This window comes from the organism of the source record quoted next, unplaced genomic scaffold (genome assembly GCF_019419815.1).
Source record: "Pyrus x bretschneideri cultivar Hongxiangsu unplaced genomic scaffold, Pyrus_bretschneideri_v1 Contig9, whole genome shotgun sequence".
Taxonomy (NCBI): Eukaryota; Viridiplantae; Streptophyta; class Magnoliopsida; order Rosales; family Rosaceae; genus Pyrus; species Pyrus x bretschneideri.
Genome location: NW_025999831.1, coordinates 7,553,891 through 7,576,508, shown reverse-complemented (window position 1 = coordinate 7,576,508; position 22,618 = coordinate 7,553,891). Strand labels below are relative to the sequence as shown.

At 40.2% G+C, this 22,618-nt stretch overlaps 1 protein-coding gene across 1 annotated transcript; it reads left to right on the top strand.

Annotated features, from left to right (window-relative positions):
- The first annotated feature begins 399 nt into the window (after positions 1 to 399).
- Positions 400 to 8,368, top strand: LOC125473510 (mitochondrial fission 1 protein A-like). The gene is made up of 5 exons (XM_048576415.1): positions 400 to 602; positions 757 to 895; positions 2,209 to 2,330; positions 7,894 to 7,957; positions 8,045 to 8,368. The coding sequence occupies exons 1-5, from the start codon at positions 456 to 458 to the stop codon at positions 8,125 to 8,127; spliced, it is 555 nt and encodes a 184-aa protein (XP_048432372.1). The 5' UTR covers positions 400 to 455; the 3' UTR covers positions 8,128 to 8,368.
- The last annotated feature ends 14,250 nt before the right edge of the window (positions 8,369 to 22,618 follow it).

Below are 22,618 nucleotides of genomic sequence, written 5' to 3'. Positions count from 1 at the left end.
GAGCACATAGCTGGTGATGAAGAGATGTATAAAAGAACAATGCCCTTATGCAAAGCATTCAAATAAATCAAATAGACTACTACCACGATGATAACGAGTTATGAATTAGAAAACAGAGAGAGAATTTGTAGTAAGTGTGAGTATTACTTTCTCAATAGCAATTTTTCTCGTACTCGTAGAAAAATAAGAAAAATTCATTACTTTTTATTGTTCTGGTGCATGCCATAAAGCGGAATACAACAAACTTTTCGAGTCAAAATATTAGTGCTTCCTATTTCTTCATTGTTTCAACGTGGATCATTCACGTTAATTTTGACAAATTTCAGCCTTTCTTTCAAAAGACAATACCTAAAGACCTCTAAATATCTAAATTAGAAAATGATTCGAAAATATCTTTGGGGAAACCTATAGATAGCAATCCAATCCAAACCAATCCCCACGAAGTAAGACCATGCATGCAAATTGAGAGTCGACCATTTTTCATCGTTGACATTCTCACAAAAATGGAACAGTTGTTCGACAAGTTCTTCGATTCCGTCGCTAACCTTTTCAGCGGTGGCGGTGGCGATGAGATCCCCTGGTGCGATGGCGACGTCATCCACGTGAGTTCATACATTACATTGTTCATTTTCCGTTTGTTTCCCGAGAAAATTCCCAAAGAAAATCCAATCAGAGATCTGGGTTCCTCTTTCTTTTGATTTTAATCTATTTTCATTTGTTCTTTTTTTATTTTTCTGAATTGATTAAAATTATTAGGGGTGTGAGAAAGAAGTAGCAGAGGCCAACAAGGGTGACTCGGATGAACACAAGAGCGAAAGCATTATGCGGTTGTCATGGGCGCTTGTTCACTCAAGGCAACCGGAAGATGTGCAGCGTGGAATTGCAATGCTTGAAGGTAACATTTTTGCTGACAATTATTATTTTGAATAGCCATAAGCTGCATTTCATCTAATTTTTAATTTAATTCTGCAAATTTGGCTTAAGCTATTAGCTTTTGTTAATTTAATTTTCTGGTCTTGAGCTGGTGTTTTCGATTTCTTCTTCGACCATTGAATTCATGATTACTTTCACGGTTGATCTCTAATTGTTTAAAAGTGTTTCCAAGGGTATACAACATTTTCCTGGGTTAAATTTTGGGCTTGTTTGATAATTATCTCGTTTTCAGTTGTTGTGTTTGGGATATGAGAAAAGTATATGGGGAAAGGAGGGATGAAGAGGGGTGATAGGAGAGTGGGGAAGAAATAGAGAACAATGAATGAAAACAAAATCTTGAAAAGTGAAAATAATGCAGAATAATTTATGGTTTTTTAATAGTGTGCATTTCCTTGTGTATTTCTTATTCATCTCTCGTACTATCCTTCCTCCACTCTGCTATATCCCTCATTTCTTCATGTATTTCCTTTGTATCTCAAACACAGAAACAAAAACAAAATGTTCATCAAACGGACCTGTTGTCTTTTGTTTTATAATTATTGAAGAGGGAGACGGGAGATGGAAGATGAAAACGAGAAGAGAGGTGTGAAGGAGAAAGGGGGAAGAAGTTTTTTGCCTCGTATTTTCTGGATATGTTGGACCATAAATTAACTATAGTAATGTTCTTTTTGCTTCTTTCTGTCGTAAACCCAACCATCCATGACACAACAAATTTTATAAACTACAACAAGCTGAGCCTTTCCCCGTTTCTTGTAATTGATAACTTCTGCATACCAAAATTCTACCAATCTTTTATTTCATTGATTGTACTTTTCATTTAAAAAAAAAAAAAAAAATTAAAGTATTATATATGGATTAGGAGACACATTTTGACAACCATTTTGTTAAGCCCACTTTGCAATGTTTTTCAACGATCCGAGCTGTTTATATTTTTATTTATCATTCATAGATCATTTTTGCAACAAATTAGACAAATACAAAACCATTAAAACATTCATTTGTAGTGAAAAAAATAGACGAATACGATTTTGCAAAGAAATGCTAAAATGACTATCATTTAATCCAACAGTCATATGATTTTGGATTTAGGTGATTTTTAGTAGACATGATCTTTGAAGGAACATTTAAAAAGATAAACGGTTCAGATTGTTGGAACAAGTTACAGAGTGGGCCCTACAAAAATAGGTGTCAAAATGTTTGTCATAAAGTGTGTCCTCCAATCCTGACCCATTATATAATTTCTCATATGACCTGATTATGTTTCTGTTAGTACAGCTTCATTGGCCAACAGTAGCTCCCCTTTGCATCAAAGAGAGAAGCTTTACCTTCTGGCTGTTGGATACTTCAGAACCGGGGAATATTCAACTTGCCGGCATCTAGTGGAGCAATGCTTAGAGGTTTGTTCTTAACTTTCTTTGGATTGCACCAAATTTTACTAGAAAACTTGTAGGGACATAGTCACCTCTCTTACCTGCGACATGTTCATGTGTCTTGCATTGATCATATGATTGGTGACCATCATTAAGTGAAAGTCTGGCCAGAACAATGCTATTTGTACGTAGGATCTGTTTATTGAACCATCAATAAAAGTTGACATTTTGAAGGTAACTGTTGAATTTTCTGATTTGAATTGTAATACATTTCATTTCTTAGAAACCTTATGGGAAGGCATACTTATACACAATACAAAGAAAGCTTCGGATGCAACATCACACATGCAGCAACCTTCCTGCTGTCCATGAGTCAGCAATCACATGCACACCCTTGCTGTCTTACTGTCTTTCCTTTCCAGATTCAGCAATCATGCACCCATGCTTGCCGTGCTGTCTGTAATAGCACACATTGCTTCTTCCTTGCTGTCTTTCCTTTCCAGATTCAGCAATCATGCACCCATGCTTGCCATGCTGTCTGTAACAACACACATTGCTTCTTCCTTGCTGTCTTTCCTTTCTAGATTCAGCAATCATGCACCCATGCTTGTCGTGCTGTCTGTAACAGCACACATTGCTTCTTCCAATACTCCCCCTTAAGCTGGATCCAGTAGGTTGATGGATCCAAGCTTGGAGAGGAGTCTTTGAAACTGATGAGAAGCCAGAGGTTTGGTGAATATATCAGCCAGCTGATCGAAGCTTTTTACATAATGTGTCTGAATCACCTGCGACTGTACTTGTTCACGGACATAGTGACAGTCGACTTCAACATGCTTCGTCCTCTCGTGAAAGACGGAGTTTGATGCTATGTGCATGGCAGCCTGGTTGTCACAAAATAAGGTCATTGGTTGAGCTGTGAACACACCTAAGTCACATAAAAGTCCTTTCAGCCATATCAGCTCACACGCGGTTGAGGCCATTGCACGATATTCAGCTTTGGCACTTGATCTTGCGATGACAGTTTGTTTCTTGCTCTTCCACGTGACCAGGTTTCCACCAACAAAGGTACAATAACCAGTGGTGGACTTGCGATCGATTGCGTTTCTTGCCCAATTAGCATCACAGTACCCCATGATTTGAGTGTTGTCATTCTTTGCCATGAGGATGCCACGACCAACAGACCCTTTTAAGTAACGTAAGATTCTTTTGACAAGGTTCAGATGCTCGATGGTGGGAGAGTGCATGAACTGACTGGCAATACTTACTAAATGTGAGATGTCTGGTCTGGTGATCGTTAGGTAGATCAGCTTGCCGACAAGCCTCTGATATAAGCTGATATCCGAGAGTGGCGTGTCTCCCAAGTCAAGCTTGAGCTTGCTATCAAGAGGGGTAAGTGCAGGCTTGGCATCACTCATATTGGCATCTTTAAGTAGGTCCATGACGTACTTTCGTTGATTAAGAAATAGTCCCTTGTAAGAAGATGCCATTTCAATTCCAAGAAAATACTTCAACACCCCAAGATCTTTAACCGCAAATTGTTGTTGAAGTGACTGTTTGAGTGTGGTGATTTCAGCAGCATTATCACCTGTAATTATTAAGTCATCAACATATATCAACACAACTAATTTGCTTGCAGCTCTTGTGCGAACAAATAATGATGAATCTGCATTACTCCTTTTGAAACCAATGCTATGAAGAACGGTACTTAGTTTTGCATACCAAGCACGTGGTGATTGCTTCAGTCCATAAATTGACTTATGTAACTTACACACCAAATTAGGCTCTTGGCTTTGAGGGTGTCCTGGTGGCAATCTCATATAAACTTCTTCTTCAAGATCACCATGTAGAAAGGCGTTCTTCACGTCCATTTGATACATAGACCAACCTTTATTGACGGCAACAGACAATAAAACCCTTATTGAGTTCATTTTTGCAACAGGAGCAAATGTTTCCTTGTAATCCACCTCAAATGTTTGAGTGAATCCTCGAGCCACCAGCCTGGCTTTATGCCTCTCAATCGAACCATCAGAATTAAACTTGATCTTATAGATCCACTTACAGCCCACTGCCTTTTTTCCTTGTGGAAGTTTGGTGATGCTCCAGGTTTTGTGTTGGTCTAGTGCTTTGAGTTCATCTCTCATTGCTTCTTTCCACACAACTTGATTATTAGCCTCATAAAAGTTTTGAGGCTCACTGTGACTTGAAATGTTGTTAAGAAAGGCAGCATGAGATGGAGTTACCTTTTGATACGACACGCAATTTGAAATTGGATGCCTCGGTTTATATGTGACAAAATCTTGAAACCTTGTGGGAGGTTGTCTATCACGCCGAGGATTGCGTCGAGGTACTAGGAGGTTTGTCTCATCCTCGTTCAAATTGTCATCCACACCTTGAGGATTTTCTATGTTGCCGTTGTCATCATCATGCACCGAGTCATCAGGATGAGTACCTTCATTATTGACTTCAATGGGAGGTGTAGAAGTACAGATTCTTGGTAGAGGAATTAGGTCTAAGATGCACTCCCCCTGACTTGTGGCTTCATGTGATTTGCTGAAAAAAGGGTTAGCTTCATGGAATCGTACATCTTTAGATACAATTATTTTTCTTAGTTGAGGATCATAGCACTTATATCCTTTTTGTGTTGATGAATAACCAAGAAAAATACATTTGAGAGTTCTACGATCCAACTTATCTCGATGGTGTGACTGTATATGAACAAAACAAACACAGCCAAAGACTCTAAGATGTGAAAGGTCGATTTTTCTTCCTTTCATGACTTCAAGTGGAGATTTAAATCCCAAGACTCGGCTAGGAAGTCTATTGATGATGTACACAGCCGCCATGACTCCTTGTGACCAAAATCTCTTTGGTACGTTCATTTGTAACATTAATACTCTCGTTTTTTTCCAGAATGTCACGATTTTTCCTTTCAGCTACACCATTTTGTTGAGGTGTGCCGACACAACTTGTTTGATGCATGATACCATGCTTGCTCAAATATAATGACATGATATGGGACATATATTCGGTGCCATTGTCAGATCTTAAGGTTTGAATTTGAGAGGAAAAATGGTTCTTAACAAGATTGTGAAAATCCTTAAAAACTTCAATCACTTCACTCTTAGACTTTAAAAGGTACAACCATGTGGCTCTAGAGAAATCATCGACAAAAGTTACATAATACTTATAACCATCAAAAGATTCAAACGTTGGTCCCCATACATCTGAGTGAACTAGTTCGAAAACTTTACTAGTCCTAGATAAGGATGAGGTAAAAGACAATCTGGTGGCTTTAGACAAATGACATGTTTCACACGAAATTAAATCATTCCCTAAGTTTGGAAACAAGGAAGACAAAACAGGTTAGGAAGGATGAGCTATACGTTGATGCCACAATTGACTATCTTGGGATGGACTGGACTTGGCTTGAAATCCTCTGGGACTGTTTTTTGATATGTAATAGAGGCCATCTAGGTAAAACCCTTCACCAATCGTCTTCTTGGTGAGGCAATCCTGAAAAATGACATTGTGAGGAGAGAAAATGGCCAAACAATTTAAGGTATTAGTGATTTTTCCCACAGATAGAAGTTGAAATGGAAAAGAAGGAACAAATAAGGCTACTGACTCAATTTTGTCCGATATTAAGTTGATATTTCCCTTCCCTAAAACCTTAGAACTCTCACCATTGGCAGTTGAGACTTGAGACGGTTTTGAAAAATTTTCAAACTTGTGAAACTTAGAAACATGGTTGGTCATATGATCTGTGGCACCCGAATCAACAATCCACAAATCATGCATCATATTTACATTAAGAGCAGTTTTAAAAGCAGTCATGATACCTTGCATGTCATCTTGGGCCATGTGTTGTGTTTCTGTCAGAAATCCAGCAAACTTGCCTAACAAAGCTATTGAATTTCCATCTTCAAAGCCTACCGTTTGGTCACTCTTAATCCTTTCTTTCTTGCTTTGAAGATACACTGCAAATTCATTTATGAGTGCAGCTGGATTTGCAGTGAAGCTCTTGAGTGCATCAGACCTATGAGAGGTTGAGGTAGTTGCATTATTGGCTCTATGTGGTGCACGGTTCAGTCTTTGTGAGCCCTTGTTATCCTTCATGAACTCTGGCTTTAATTCTGGATGTAAAATCTAGCATGTCTCCTTAACGTGACCAGTATAGTTGCAGTGTTGGCACTTTAAGTGTGGATTCTTCACTTTGTATTTTCTTTCGTTGGCTAGATAAACCCTTGCTTCAGTTACACTGGTCTTTGTGCCAGTGTTCATGACTTTCCTTCGTACTTCTTCACGTTGGATTGTTGCACATACGCTGGTGAAGGAAGGTAGTTCGGGGTTCATGAGTATGTGGCTTCGTAGGTCTTCGTATCCTGAATCGAGACTTGACAAGAGTTGGAATATCTTGTCTTCTTCTGCCCTTTTCAATAGTAAAGACGCCTCAGTTGTGTGAGGCCGATACATTTCCAGCTCATTCCACATGCTCTTCATGCTGCCTAGAAGTTGAACAAAGGGCTTTCCTTCTTGTTGTATGTTGGAAATGTTCTTCTTTAATTGAAACACACGTGCAACATTGTTCTGGCTGCCATACATCTCCTTGACTGTCTCCCATAGTTTGAATGATGATTCAGAATAACTGAATATTTCAGCTAGTTTACGTTCCATGGAATTTAGGAGCCATGACATAACTAGCTGATCCTTGCAAAGCCAGATTTCATAAGTTGGTGAAGAAACATCAGGAACTTCGATGCTTCCATTTATGAACCCTAGCTTGGACCTTCCACCTAGGGCAAGACTCACTGCTCTTGACCAAGGTAAGTAATTAAACTCATTTAACAAGACCGAGCTTAATCTTTGATTTGGATTGACATCCACCTCAGACACGGTTGAGGAGGAAGGTATCTGGGAATTTTCATCTCCAAACGAATAAGAATTCTCTTCCACCACGTTGGAGATGGAATACGATCAGCTGGAAGAAATGCAGAAGCAGGTTATTTTTCCTGCTTTGATACCATGTTGAATTTTCTGATTTGAATTGTAATACATTTCATTTCTTAGAAAGCCTTATGGGAAGGCATACTTATACACAATACAAAGAAAGCTTCGGATGCAACATCACACATGCAGCAACCTCCCTGCTCTCCATGAGTCAGCAATCACATGCACACCCTTGCTGTCTTGCTGTCTTTCCTTTCCAGATTCAGCAATCATGCACCCATGCTTGCCGTGCTGTCTGTAACAGCACACATTGCTTCTTCCTTGCTGCCTTTCCTTTCCAGATTCAGCAATCATGCACCCATGCTTGCCGTGCTGTCTGTAACAGCACACATTGCTTCTTCCAATAATAACCTTCAAATGCGTGGTCCGTTTCTGGAACGTTGAGTGTGCACTATGTTTGAGCATCTTTAGTAATTAGCGGATTATTAGCATGGTGACATTTACTTGTCGTTTATTATTTAACTCAGTCTTGTAGTTAGAAACTTTGTGACTTTGACCTTTTGCTGGCTTAAAAATGAGTTTCCTGCATTTTCCTGCTATTTTGATTTCTAACGTTCGTACAATATTCATGCTCGATTTGCAGATTGCCCCTGAATGGAGACAGGCTCTGACCCTTAAGAAGACCGTCAAGGATAAAATAGCTAAAGGTATTAACTAGAATTCCAGTTTATATTTTTGTGGCTGCATTGTAGCGTCAAATCAGATGGATCGTAAACACATTGTTTTAAATGCAGATGGCTTTGTTGGAATCGGCATTACTGTTAGTGCTGTTGGGCTTATAGCAGCTGGGATTGTTTCCGCATTGGTTCGCAGGTGATACTGATAGCCATAAGCCAATAGTGTTCATAATGACTTGCTATCAATTACCCTTATCAGACTGAGAATAGGGTAACAAATTCTCCAGCTCCACACCTTTTATTTTCTGGGGAAAAAATAGCTTTAAATCCAATGTATTTTGTGCGGGAATTAATAGGTTCTTTCCCTCCTGCTATGTTAATCATTTGATAATGCTTACTATGTTTTGCCATTATATCGACAAGTTTACACTGCAAATATATATGGAAAGTTCTGCTATCTTGTTATTTTGGTCAGTTGGCTGGTTGCTATTGAAGATGTCCGATTAATATTCTTTTATGTATGTTGGCGTGAATCTGGTTACTCTATCAATCTAGTTCAATACTGTTAATCATCTGGTCTTCAACGGTTGTAATGTCATACCAGATGGAGGTCGATAAGTTATCTCGTACGTTTGTGGGAAGCTTGGTAAAACTTGGTTATGCGGCATGAGGGGACTGGCTTAGTCGGCTCGAGTTAAATCAAACTTTTCCAACATTTCTCCCTTTGTGCTGCTTAGGCATAAGCTCATTACTGTATATAGCTTGCAAGGAAGGTTACACCATGAGTGGATCAGGTAGGAAATTTTGTTTTGCTTGATCGAAAAGAAAAAGAATCGGTTACTTAGAGGTAAATGAACATTTTTGTTTTTCACATTGAAGGTTGGGAGGTATGTGTCTTTTATGAGAAAGACTTTCTTAGCATGGATAAGTGGTGTCTCATGTGAATCATTCATCACTTATGAGTTCTTCACATGACGCTTGATTGACACGAGATGCCACTGTTCGAGGCAAAAGGATGGCTGGCTCCTCGCACAGCTCCCTTGGGGTGAATGGCACTTGGTGTGTTTGTGTTGGTATCTGCTGGCTTCTTGCTGCTTGATATGCTGCAAGAAGAGTACAAAGTTAGTTTTGAAAGGTGCCTTTGTGGGGCCTTAGGTATAGGCCTTAAGGCTCACAATCAAAACTAACAACAAGCTTGGCATGCCATTGTTATCTCAGTATAGCAGATGTAGAGAAAATTTGGTTTAAGTCGATTACTTGCGCCCCAAGTTACTCAAACTTCTTGTTATCAAAGGATTGTTGCAGATGAGTTAGGTTTGCATCAAGTTCTTTTTTTTGCCTTGTAAACAAGGACTTTTAGTTCATGATCTTGTATGTTCGAATGAAAGGAGTCCAGAGCCATTTTATACCATTTGGTTGATTCCAGGTTGTTCTTAATGAAAACAGGTTCCTTAAGTTAACCAGATTCGGATGCAAATGGGACACTTAGGTAGAAAATTACTAGGAATAACTTGAATACATGCTGAAAAGTACATGTAGATGATAAATCTACTAATTTAAAGGACAAACAAAGAGATTCGTGCAAGATTTCACCTTGTCTGGCAAGGTTGAACCTCATGTAGCCACTTCTCTTTAAGTTTACAAAGGTTGTGCACTAAAAGGCATGGATGGTAAACAAGTTTTACACAAGGGATTCGATACTACAACATTAGGTAATGTAGCAGAGCTTTTACACTACACAAAAGATAGATTTTCTAAAGAAACTATTTCTAGAAGGACTGAATCTGGGTTAATTTCAGCTTTCTGGATGTAAATCTTGCTTGAGAGCAGAGTTTGTATGTTTGGTTGTTTGATTGGTTGAGTGTCCTTGTCTTAGATGCTTGTTTCCCATTTCATAGGCAATTTGGCCCGACTGCTCTTAGTGCCACTAGAAAGTGCTTTTTGGCTGATAGTAGGTTGAGCTCCATCACTTGTCACTTCAGTCATAGGCACATGGCCTATGCCTTGGCTGAGAAGGCTTTTAATCCGCATTAGGCTTCAAGGTTGGGCTTTGAGCAATTGCGACCCCGTTTTAGCACCCTTGGGTTTCATTTCTAATAAGCCCAATATTCAAATATTAAACCCAAACAGTGCCCGCTTTAATCATTGTTAAGTCTACAATCCAAGGCGTTAATAATGATTAAAACGAACTGCATGCTCTTACTTGGGACTTGCACCATTTTAAACAGCCGTTTTAACTAAACCTTTGCATTAACCCACGATCCTTAACGTTTACCATATAACCTTCACTTAAATCCTTCGGCTAAATACCTTAGCTATTCTAATCATTCGAATTTCCAGAACTTCTTTGCCTTCACAGTTCTTCTTTCTTTTTGTCTTCGATTCTCTTCCATCCTCTTTTCACAAATCATCTAATGGCTCCAAAGACTTCTTGCCCTGCATATGAGTCTGGCGAAGGCATTGTTAACATGCGTCTCCTTCTTAATGGCCTTCATAGCCCTTGGGTAGGCCTGAATACTTCAATTTTCTTCGAAGAGGGAGGAATAGACTCCCTGGGGACTGCTTGGACTTCCAGGGTCCCTATTGCTAAGGAGAACAATATGCCCAAAGTTGATTGGTTCACCCCTAACTCATATTCGGCCGAATCTGGCATTTCTTCTTCCAAGTGGTCATCCCATAGAAGAGGCTTCCCTCTTATGAAAGATGAAGCTTGGTCGAAGTGGGTAAGTGAGCTCAAGCATATCTTAAAAAAAAGTGGATGGACAATGGCATTTACGAGCTCATCATGCTCTCTAAAGTCACAGTGGTTGCCAAGCCTGAGCTCCTTACCACATCTATCATTTTCTGGAACACTAGGACCAACACATTTGACTTTCGAATGGGACATATGTCCCTAACCATCCTCGACATGGCTCAAGTCTTAGGGCTAAGGCTATGGGGTAGATGCGTGGATGTGACCCATGACTGGTCTTCCCCTTCTTGCCCGACTGTTAAATGTTCGGGCGACCCTAACTCCATCATTCAATTAGAGTACAATTCTTCAACTTTCAAGAGCTATGATACCTCATTCACAGGCTTCATCGCTTTTGCTAAGAAAACCTTCAGCTCGCTTTCAGCCACCACAAATAGGGACCAGGAGCACATATACTTTCTTTTGTATTGGCTCAACAAACACATCTTTCCCAATATATCCAAGGGGGTGAAATTGGAGTGGATACCCTTGGTGGAAGCCCTCAATTCCTTCAACGATGTGGCCATGGGGCACTTTCTTCTCGGCCATCTCTACCATTTACTCTTTGAAATGATCAAAGGCGAGCCATTTGAGACCAACCTCAATTGGCCAGCCTGGATGGTCCAGTGTGGCTTGGCACCCAACCTGGAGTTCCCTAAGGGAGTAGTTCCTGCTTGCATTTTGGCTGCGGCATGTCCCACTAATCACTTAACATTCTTCTGCCTCTATTTTTTTTTGAGTTTGTAGGACTTGGGCAGACTTGGAATGAGGTGCCTCGATCTTGAGAAGATACCCTTGGTTCTTAAATCTCATTCACGGGCTTCATCCCTTTTGCCAAGAAAACCTTCAGCCACCGCAAATAGGGACTAAGAGCACATATACTTTCTTTTGTACTGGCTCAACAAACACATGCTTCGCAATAAATCCAAGGGGGTGAAGTTGGAGTGGATCCCTTTGGTGAAAGCCTTCAATTCCTTCAACGATGTGGCCATGGAGCCATTTCTTCTTGCCTATCTCTATCGTTTACTCTTTGAAATGACCAAATGCAAGCCATTTGAAACCAACCTCAATGGGCCAGCCTAGATGGTTTAGTTAAGCTGCAGTGGTACTTGCCTAAGTTTCGGGCGCCCAACCTACAGTTCCCCGAGGGAATAGCTTCTGCCTGCATTTTGGCTGATGCATGTCCCACCAATCACTCAACATTATCCTACCTCTATTTTTTTCGAGTTTGTAGGACTCGGGTATACTTGGAATGGGGCACCTCGGTCTTGAGAAGATACCCCTGGTTCTTAGACCAAATTTTTCAGGCTGCATTTGGGGATGATTGATGCGAAAATAATTAAGCACTCAAATTAACCCTCTTGTTGTCAAATTGTAGTAAGGATGCAAGTAGGGATCGTTCTAGACCGGGGATTAAGAGGGCTTGCCAAAACCTCTAAACTGACTCAAAAACATAAAAACAAAGTTAAAAACGTTCACAAAGACTCAAAGGACTCAAAACAAGTTCAAAAGACTCAAAACTGCCTAAAAACACTAACTAGGCAGTTTCTGACCTTAAACACAATTTTGGAGGAATTTAAGATTATAGGTTGATTCAAAACACTTTAAAACACAAACTAAAGAGATTCTAAACACTTTAGAACAAGAAAGTAAAGGGGGTTTTTGATTTGACGAAAATTGAAATAACAAAACAAGTTATAAAACTAGGCAGATTGTAAAACGAATTTTGGTACAAGATGATGGATGGATTAGTTAGAGGTCCATTCTCCACACATGACACATTTGTATATGAATCGATTCTCCAATTGCTTTTTACTAACTATGATGCTCAACACCCCAAGTTAACCGTGATGCACTAATTAACCCTCAGACTTTCCTTATGTCATTGAATTGGATGATGCATGCGACAATTCAAATTATTCTCCAACAGTCCTCAACATGAATGCATAGAAGAGATACAATGAGAGATCATTACGCTCTATGAAAATCATAAGTGTTGACGAGGCAATTGTAACTATGAATGCATGATACTCTTGCCAAGAATTCAATTAACGCGGTTGTGACTAGCAACCTTCACTACTCATGTTTATAAACTTGTGACGATTAGGTGAAACTCGTTTATAAACTAGCATCAAGTTCATGCATGAAAACTAAGTATGTATCCTTAATCAACATACAAGAACAAGTTATGAATAAAACAGATAATTGAATTGCAATCACAACTTAACAAATCACAATTGGAAGAAATCAATTCATATCTCAAACATGTTCATGGCTTCAAACTTTCCCCTAACTAATTAGGGGTTTAGCCACTCATGATTATAGCAAACTTAGAAGATAATAGCAAAGTAAACATTGAAAACAAGAACGAAGTACACCTAAGAATGCTCCAATCTGCAAGCATGAAATGTTCAAGGCCTCCTTCCTCTCCTAGTTGCTGCGGCACAAGGGTTTAAGGTGAGTTTAGGGATTATGGATGATATAGAATGATGGATTTAGGGTTGGTATGGATATAGGGGACGGCAAGGTTTAGTTTTGGGCAGAAAATATGGAGAATTGTGAAGTATGGATGTGTTAGAGAGGTGGGATGAATTTCTGGCGTGAATGGTGAATGAATGAAGAGTCTTGTGGCTGCAACAAGGATGTTTATTTATAGGATTTGAGGAATTAAAACCCTAGGTTATTTAGGTAATCAGAAATTAAGTCAAAGGCTCTAGAAATAGGAAAGAACCCTCTCCCTTGCACGGCAAGGAAGAGGAAAGGTCAAGGGAGGTGCACGGCAAGGCTTGCATAGGAAATAAGTAAGTGTTTAATTCCCCAAATCAATTCTAAGAATCAGGAATTAAGTTAAATCCCTTTAGAATAGGTAATTGAAATCAGGAGTTAGGGGAAAAGGCTAAGTCTTGCGGCAAAAGGGGGAAAAGAAGGGGAAAGTGCAAAACTTGCAGATTTTGAGTGAAAGGGAATGTATAGGTGCGGCTAAGACTTTTAAGAAAGGGATTGTGACATAATCTTGCAGATTTTTGGGAGAGAAAAGGAAGGTAAGGTGCGGCACAATTTAGGACATGTCTAGGGCTTCTAGAACATGTGATTTAGGCAACCAACATTATTCGGAAACTTGCACAATTGGAAACCTTTCAAGAATAGAAACTCCCCATAATAGAAACTGGTTTCCAATTCTTGATTCCTCCTTCTTCCTTCGATTCTAGGCCCACTTGATCTTCAATTTCGTCCAATACTTTGGCTCCAAGCATAAGCTATCCATCCTTAGCCCAAAAGTGCTCCAAAAGGCTCCAAAATGCACTTCTTTGCTCCTTTAGCCTTTAGAACCTGAAAACATACGAAAATGACTTAAAAGACTTAAAGAACTAAGAAATAACAACATAAATGCACAAGAACAAGCCAACTAAGTCGCCTAAATATGCTCCTATCAATGATGTTAGCCAATTTTGCAAGGAGAAGTTCATTAGCTGCATCTAACCGAAGGATATGGCAGGGGGAGTTCGAAGCAACTGTGGTTATGAACATGAGCTAGAAGTTTACCTCCCAAATTTCTGTGGTAGGCAACTAGGCTTCAGGCAAGCCATCGTAATGCCCTTTTTTTACTCTATGCATTGTGGCACTTCTTACCGCCTCCATTCTCCCCAAGAAGTCACTTTTCGGGTAGCCTAGTGCAGTCTTGAAGTGATGAACAAGATCGCTTAAAAGCCTGTGTTGTTAAATTTTGAATGCACTCCTTCTTTTTCCACTTTATGGAAGGCCAAGTAGACCAAAAAGTATGGGGGAGACTTGCTGGAGGCCCACGACCATCTTTTCAGGCAGCTTACCATTAAGTTTTATCCCAAGCTAGATGAACTTGAGAACTAGAAGGAGATGGTCCACCAAAAGAACCAACTTCTTCTGATAGGTATCTTCCATTGCTTTAAACCTGTATTTTACGATGTTTCCAAAATCTGTCTTCTCTTAACATTTCTTTGGTTAGCTTAATCTTTGCAGCCTAAGGAAACACTGAAGAAATGGACGTTGGGCTGGATGAAGAAGTTACAGATGCCTTGGTCGTTCAGAAGGCTATGGTTGAGGCTGCCAGACAGGAAGCTGGGTCTAGTCATGTTGCTGGAGAGGTTGGGGATGTCTCTCAGTTATTTGGAGGGTCTAAGAATGAAGCCTAGCTTGCAATGAAGACTCGGGTAGCTCGGTGGGCAAAGGCAACTATGGTAGAGTCCTCTGAGTCCGAGCTCAAAGAGCAGCCTCAGCCTCAACTCACTATTCCAGGTCCTTGGGCAACCCCCACGAAGAAGAGAACTAGGGCCCAAACCTCCAAAGCTTCCAAACCCTTCCCTGTATCTTCAGTTGAAGTGGGTAGGAAAAGGCAGAAGTCTTCTAGTAAGCAATCTTCTTTTCTTAGTTGTAGTTTCAATTTTTCTTGGGGTATAAGCTAATACCTTATTCTGTCTTGTGAGTAGGGCCTCAAGCAACCAAAAGGCCAACTTTTGCTCAAAAGATGAGCCATTGGTTGTAGAGATGCACCAGAGGGATAAGAAGCTTTTTGACACTATCCTCGAGGAACTAATGGTATGACCTCTATTCTTTTGAGCACTTAGCTCTTCTTCACAATCAGTCTCCTTCAATATTTGCATTGATTCCTAACTTACGTTTTGAAATAGGACATTAGAGGTGAAGGGACCATTCAGCCCGAGCCTTTTTCTCCTCTTGCCCTAGCAGTACATGCTTCCTCTTCTCAGGTTAAGTCTTCAAAGGTATACCTCTTTCTTGCTCTTGGCTTTAGGCTTATGACTTTACCACTTTTGAAGTTAATGATCAACTTCCATTCTTTTATAGGCCAAGGTTGGAGAACCTGTGCCTTCAGCTGGGCAAAGCTCTGCTCCTACTCCTTTGACTCCTCCATCTGCACTGGTGGTGACTCCAACTTCCCAGTTTGATCCAAGGATTGAGGAGATGCTACACTTTGTGGAGGACGACAATAACTCAGTGAGTGGGACCTTTTTATCTTTAAGCTTTATCTTTATTTATACTTATCCTCTACTTTGCCATTTTCAGTCTTCTTCAGCACATAAGACCTATCAACAACCACCAACTTCATTTGGGGAGCCAATAGTCCTTGAGATCCTTGTAGTCTCAGATGTGACTAGCCTGAGGGTTTCCTAGATTTCTATGGTAACAGAAGTACTTCACCAATAATCTTAAGTCGCATATCTGGTATACTAGTTTTTAAACTTCTTTTTTTGCTTTGTACAAACTAGCTCACTGACACTTGTTTTTTCTTTTGATGTTCATAAGCCTCGATGAGGGCTTGGGCATCATTCTTCATTCAACAAGCAGGGTTAATCATCCTCAACCACCAAAGGAAACAACACCTCCTCCACCTCATTCCAAGGCTTCAGGCTCAATTCAGGTAAACCAACTTTTCTTTTCTAGTTTTTCTCTAACTTCATTCATGGACCATCCCCTTAACTCATTTTTCCTTGGTTTGCAACAGTGTTTTGGCGATGGCTCGGGCCACTCTCCTCCGCCCTTGGTGTACAAAGCAGCTCTTCCTAGGCCACCTGGGATCATAAGGATCTTTATCCCTCGGCTAAAGAAGAAGAAGATTGTTACTGCCATTTCCATTCTTACTACTAGGCCCATTCCTTCTCTTCTAACCATACCTGCCCTCTCTGTCACCATCGAAGGTGTTGGAGTGATGCCCCTACCCTTTTCATGCATTCCTATGACAACATCTTTGCCCGAGCGCTTTAGAAAGTTCGGACAACTTAAGATAAGGCTAAGGTCCCCAAGGCATCCCTTTGAGCCTCAAAGTTTTCAGGATCAACGCCGAATCTTCCAAGAGTGGTCTTTGAGGGATTTCTCAACTTCTTTTAGTCTTAGGGCTCTTCATGATGTAGAGAAGGCTATTACTAAATTGTACAAGCCAATCAACTATTGAAGGTTCAATACTAGTCTTTCTTTTCCTATTTTGAGAACTTGAAAGCTCTGAAGGATTAGCATCAGTGGGTTGATAGGCAAGCCAATTAGGTGAAGTGCTTCAAGGAGAAACATTCTAGAACTTCGGCCTCCATACAACAGCTGGTGGATGAAAGGTTCAATCATGGAAGATAGGATCAAGGTGGTGACTTCTGAGATCCAGAAGTTAGATGAGTAGCTCTCTGTGCTGAAGGCTAAATAAATGACCATTTCTTGTAAACTTCACCAAAAAATTGAAGAGGTGAAGAAGGCGAATATGGAAATAGAGGATGATGAATCCCAATTGACTAATAGCAGTACTATCTTAGCTGAACCTAATAGAATCTTTACAATTCTACAAACTTATTATTCTAGAATAATGACTTTGGGTGAAGATGTAAATCTGTTAGGCTAGGGTCATTGTAACTTCCTTTTTTTAATGAAATGACTTCCTTTTTCAACTTCCCTCTTGACTCACTTTTTACTTTACTTTGAAGTTTAACTTGTGGCGACTGCACAGGCTAACCTTAACCCTTTTCAATATACTTATGCTTCTTCAATATAAAAATCTCTAACATCCCACAGAGAAGACTGAAAAAGGGAAAGCTTTTCAATATGCTTATGTTGATAGGCCTTCTATGTTGGAGAAGACTGAAAAAGGGAAAACTAGAGGATAAGTAAAAATAAAGAGAAAGCTTAAAGATAAAAAGGTTCAAGCTAGAGGTACTCATCGAGTTACTGTCATCCTCCATGAAGTGTGGCATCTCCTCAGTCCTTGGATCAAACTGGGAAGTTGGAGTCACCACCAGTGCAGAATGAGGAGTCGAATGAGTAGGAGCAGAGCTTTGCCTAACTGAAAGTGTAGATTCTTAAACCTTGGCCTATAAAATAATGGAAGTTGATCATTAACTTCAAAAGTGGTAAATTCATAAGCCTAAAGCCAAGAGTGAGAAAGAGGTATACCTTTGAAGACTTAGCCCGAGAAGGGGAGGCATGCACTGCTTGGGCAGGAGGAGAAGAAGGCTCGGGTTGAGTGGTCCCTTCACCTCTAGTGTCCTATTTCAAAACATAAGTTAGGAATCAGTGCAAATATTAAGGGAGATGATTGTGAAAAGAGCTAAGTGCTCAAAAGAATAGAGGCCATACCGTTAGCTCCTCGAGGATAGTGTCAAGAAGCTTCTTATCCCTTTTGTGCATCTTTACGCCTATGGCTTATCTTTTGAAGCAAAAGTTGGCCTTTTGGTTGTTTGAGGCCCTACTCATAAGACAGAAGAAGGTATTAGCTCATACCCCACGAAAAATTGAAACTACAACTAAGAAAAAAAGATTGATTACTAGAAGACTTCTGTTTTTTCCTTCTTGCTTCAACTAAAGAGGGAGGGGAGGGTTTAGAAGCTTTGGAGGTTTGGGCCTTAGTTCTCTTCTTCGTGGGGGTTGCCTGTAGACGTGGAATAAAGAGTTGAGGCTGAGGCTACTTATTGGGCTCAGACTCAAAGGACTCTACCACAGTTGCCCTTGTCTGTCGAGTTGCCTGAGTCTCCATTGCAGGCTTGGCTTTATCCTCAGAGTCTCCAATTAACTCAGAGACATCTCTAGCTTCTCCAGCAGCGTGACTGGACCCAACTTCTTGTTTGACAGCCTCCTGAATGACCAAGGAATTCATAGCTTCTTTATCCAGCCTGACATTCACTTCTTCAGTGTTGCCTTGGGTTGCAAAGATCAAGTTAACCAAGGAAGTGTTAAGAGAAGACAGATTATGGAAACATTATAAAATACAGGTTAAAGCAATGAAAGATACCTATCAGAAGAAGTTGGTTCTTTTGGTGGAACATCTCCTTTCAGTTCTCAAGTTCATCTAGCTTGGGATATGACTTGATGGTAAGCTGCCTGAAGAGACGGTTGTGGACCTCCAACAAATCTCCCTCATACTTCTTGGTCCACTTGGCCTCCCACCAAGTGGAAAAAGAAGGAGTGTATTCAAAATTTAACACAACGGACTTTCGGGTGATCTTGCTTAACACTTCATGACTGCACCGGGTTGTCCGAAAAGTGACTTCTTGGTGAGAACGGAGGTGGTAGGAAGAGCCACAGTGCATAAAGTAAAAAAAGGGCACTGGGATGGCTTGCCTGATGTTGGAAATGTGCCCTAAAGCCAATCATATGATGATACTTTTCAAACATTTCACATCTTAAATTAATCTAGTTTAATATATGAAGGGCAAAAATTATTGTTTAAAGCCGTCTCATATAAATGTTATATGCTTAAACGATAAGTCCAAGGAATATGTAATTGGAGAATGTGATCTAAATAAGTTAGATTCATGAAACCATTCTCTTTCGTATACATATCCTAAACGTTCCTGATCATAGGATTGCCAATTGGGCATTGACAGTCCATTAAGATCAGTACGTGCTATGTCTTTTCTTAGGGAAAGTGACTAGTCTCAAGTCATTAGTGTGACTGACACCAAGACAAGCATGTATGTGCTCAATAGAGCATGAGTCCACTGAACACGATAAACAATGAGTTCTCATACTCATGTCACATGAGAACGCATGGTTGGGATAATGCAAAGTAGTCGTTTGACCTGAGGCATCATAGTTGTCTTATGGTTAAGTCCTTGATCTTTGACTATGTCAAAGTCACTCTGTCAAAGGGTATCCACGGCATAGTTGGGGTTAAGCCACTTAGCCATAGAGGCAAGTGAATGCGTAATAAGGGGTCTCTAACCTTCAAACTGTTTAAGGGAGAATACTCTATGATATGATTAAGAATCTCTGGCCAGAGTATGAATGAGATTTAGGAAGTCATTCCAAATCACATTCAAGGTAACATATAAGTAAATGAATTACATTGGATAGTAGACATGAATAAACTATTAAACCAAACAATGTGGTCAAGAGTATTGTATTAAAGAAAGACCGTATTGCATTGTAATCCTAAACTGAATAGGTTCTCCACCTATTCTGATTAGCTTGGGTAGCCATGATATACTGCTAGGTGTTACTCATGGTTTGTGGAAGCCCTAAATGTGTATTATTACTAAACAGAGAATTAAAAGTAAGTTTCAATTCACAATTGATTTGAAGAGTTCTAATCGCCCATTGCCTCGCTAAAAGGAACCTAATGGATCGTACACCGAGTAAGGAAGAGATTGAAGAAACAATGGAAATGAGTAAGGATAATTAAATGGTTTAATTATTTATGGTTAGGATTAATTAATATGTTAATTAATCAAACGAATATGTTCGTTATAGACCTCAGGTTAGTTTTGGGCCGTAAGGCCCAATGGGATTTGAATGTCAAGTCCAATAACTCAAGTTGTATGACAACTTGAAAACACAAAGGGCTTCAAAGCCCAAATAACCTACAATGGCCGACCGTATAGAGAGAGGTAGTGAACTTGCCTTAATTGCAAGTTTGCCACTCCATTGTGAGGTGGTATAAAGGCAACTTTATAGCCATTTCATCCTTAGGGTTTCTTTTGGAGAAAAGATAAGAAGACAAAGCTCTCATTTATCTCTAAGAAGCCGGCCACCCTAGAGGAAAATAGCTAGCAATCTTACTTCCTCTAGGTTGCTTATCTCTTCATCAATGCTCTCCTTGGTGTAGAGACTTAGAGGTTCTCTATTTTGGGAACTTGGAGAATCCATTCACCATCTCATCCAAGAAATCCATGGAGCTAAGAAGTAACAAATGAAGACCCTATCTCTTGGGTGATTAGCCTTTGCTTATGCAAAGAGGAATCAACGAAGGTATAATATTTCTTAACTCCCTTTGTTCTTAAGTTGAGTCTTGGTTCACCATAACTACTAGGTTTAGAATTTCATAGGTAAAGTTTTGTTTTTGAGTGCATACAAGCATGATTCCGCCTTTTAATTGTTAATCGCATGCATAGATGTTGCTCAAATGAACTTATTTTCACAAATTTTTCCTTCACCTGAAACCTAGATGCCTACCACAGAAATTCGGGTGGAAAACTTCTAGCCCGCGTTCATAATGACGATCGCTTCGAACTCCCCATGCCAGATCCCTCGGTTGGATGCAGCTAATGAACTTCTCATTGTAAAATTGGCTAACATCCTCCCCGAATGCATCTTGAAAAATTTGGCTTGAGAACCAGAGGTATCTTCTCAAGATCGAGGTGCCCCATTCCAAATTTGCCCGAGTTCTACAAACTCAGAAGAAATAGAGGCAGGAGAATGTTGAGTGATTGGTGGGAGATGCCTTAGCCAAAATTCGGGGATGAGTTACTCCCTTGGGGAACTCCAGGTTAGGCGCCTGAAGATCAGGGAAGTACCATTGCAGCCACAATTAGACTATCCAGGCTGGCCCATTGAGGTTGGTCTCAAATGGCTCGCCTTTGGTCATTTCCAAAAATAAATGGTAGAGATGGGTGAGAAGAAAGGGCCATCCTTGAAGGAATGGAGGGTTTCCAGCAAGGGGATCCACTCTAATTTCACCCCCTTGGATTTATTGGGAAAAATGTGTTTGTTGAGCTAGTACAAAAGAAAGTACATGCTCCTAGTCCTTATTTGCGGTGGTTGAAGACGGGCTGAAGGTTTTCTTGGCAAAAGGGATGAAGCCGGTGAATAAGGTCCCGTAGCTCTTGAATGTTGAAGAATTGTACTCCAATTGAATAATGGAGTCAGGGTAGCCCGAACCTTTAACAGTCGATTAAGAAGGGGAAGACCAGTCATGGGTCACGTCTAAACATTTGCCCAAGGGCTTTAGCCTAAAGATTTGAGCCATGTCGATGACAGTTTGGGACATATAACCCATTCCAAAGTCAAATGTGTTGGTCCTAGTGTTCCAGAAAAAGGAGAGCTGTGGTCAGGAGCTCGAGCTTGGCAACCACTGTGACTTTAGAGAGCATGATGAGCTCGTAGAGGCCATTGTCCATCCACTTATTTTTGAAGATAGGCTTGAGCTCATTTACCCACTTCAACCAAGCTTTATCTTTTATGAGGGGGAAACCTCTTCTGTGGGATGACCACTTAGAAGAAGAAATGCCAGATTTGGTCGAGTATGGGTTAGGGGTGAACCAATCAGCTTTGGGCATATTGTTCTCCCTAACAATAGGGACCTTGGAAGTCTAAGCAGGCCCCATGGAGTGTACTTATCCTTCTTCAAAGAAAATTGAAGTATTCAGGCCTGCCTGAAGACGATGAAGGCCATTAAAAAGGCGATGCATGTTAACAAGGCCTTCTCCATACTTATATGCAGGGCGAGAAATCTTTGGAGCCGATGATTTGTGAAAAGAGGATGAAATATAATCGAAGATAGAAAGTAAGAAAAACTATGAAGACAAGGAAGTTCGAATTACTATGAAAGCAAGGAAGTTCTGGAAATTTGAAGGATTAAAATGGCTAAGGTATTTGGCTAAAGGATTTAGGTGAAGGTTATATGGTAAACGTTAGGGATGATGGGTTAGTGCAAAGGTTTAGTTAAAATGGCTGTTTAAAATGGTGCAAGTCCCGAGTAAGAGCATGCAGTTCGTTTTAATCACCATTAACGCCTCGTATTGCAGACTTAACAATGATTAAAGGGGCCACTGTTTGGGTTTAATATTTGAATATTGGGCATAGTAGAAAGGAAGCCCAAAGGCGCTAAAATAGGTTGCAATTACCCGAAGCCCAACCTTGAAGCCTGATGCGGATTAAAAGCCTTCTCAACCAAGGCATAGACCATGTGCCTATGACAAAAGTGACAAGTGATGGAGACCAACCTACTATCAGCCAAAAAACACTTTTTAGTGGCACTACAAGTAAAAAGATAAAGACTCACTACCCTCAAAGAGCTTTTGGGCAAAAGTAGAGCTAAAAGCAGTCGGGCCAAATTGCCTATAAAGAGGAAAGCAAGCATCTGAGACAAGGACATTTAACCAATCAAACGACCAAACATGCAAACTCTACTCTCAAGTAAGATTTGCATCCAGAAAGCTGAAATCAACCCAGATTCAATCCTCTAGAAATAGTTTCCTTAGAAAAGCTATCTT

What these genes read in the sequence shown, in the direction of transcription:
- LOC125473510 (XM_048576415.1), top strand. Translation starts at nt 456, where the DNA reads ATGCAAATTGAGAGTCGACCATTTTTCATCGTTGACATTCTCACAAAA. An exon ending in GCGATGGCGACGTCATCCAC is followed by an intron (nt 603 to 756) that starts GTGAGTTCATAC and finishes TAAAATTATTAG; the next exon opens with GGGTGTGAGAAAGAAGTAGC. An exon ending in CAAGGATAAAATAGCTAAAG is followed by an intron (nt 7,958 to 8,044) that starts GTATTAACTAGA and finishes TTTTAAATGCAG; the next exon opens with ATGGCTTTGTTGGAATCGGC.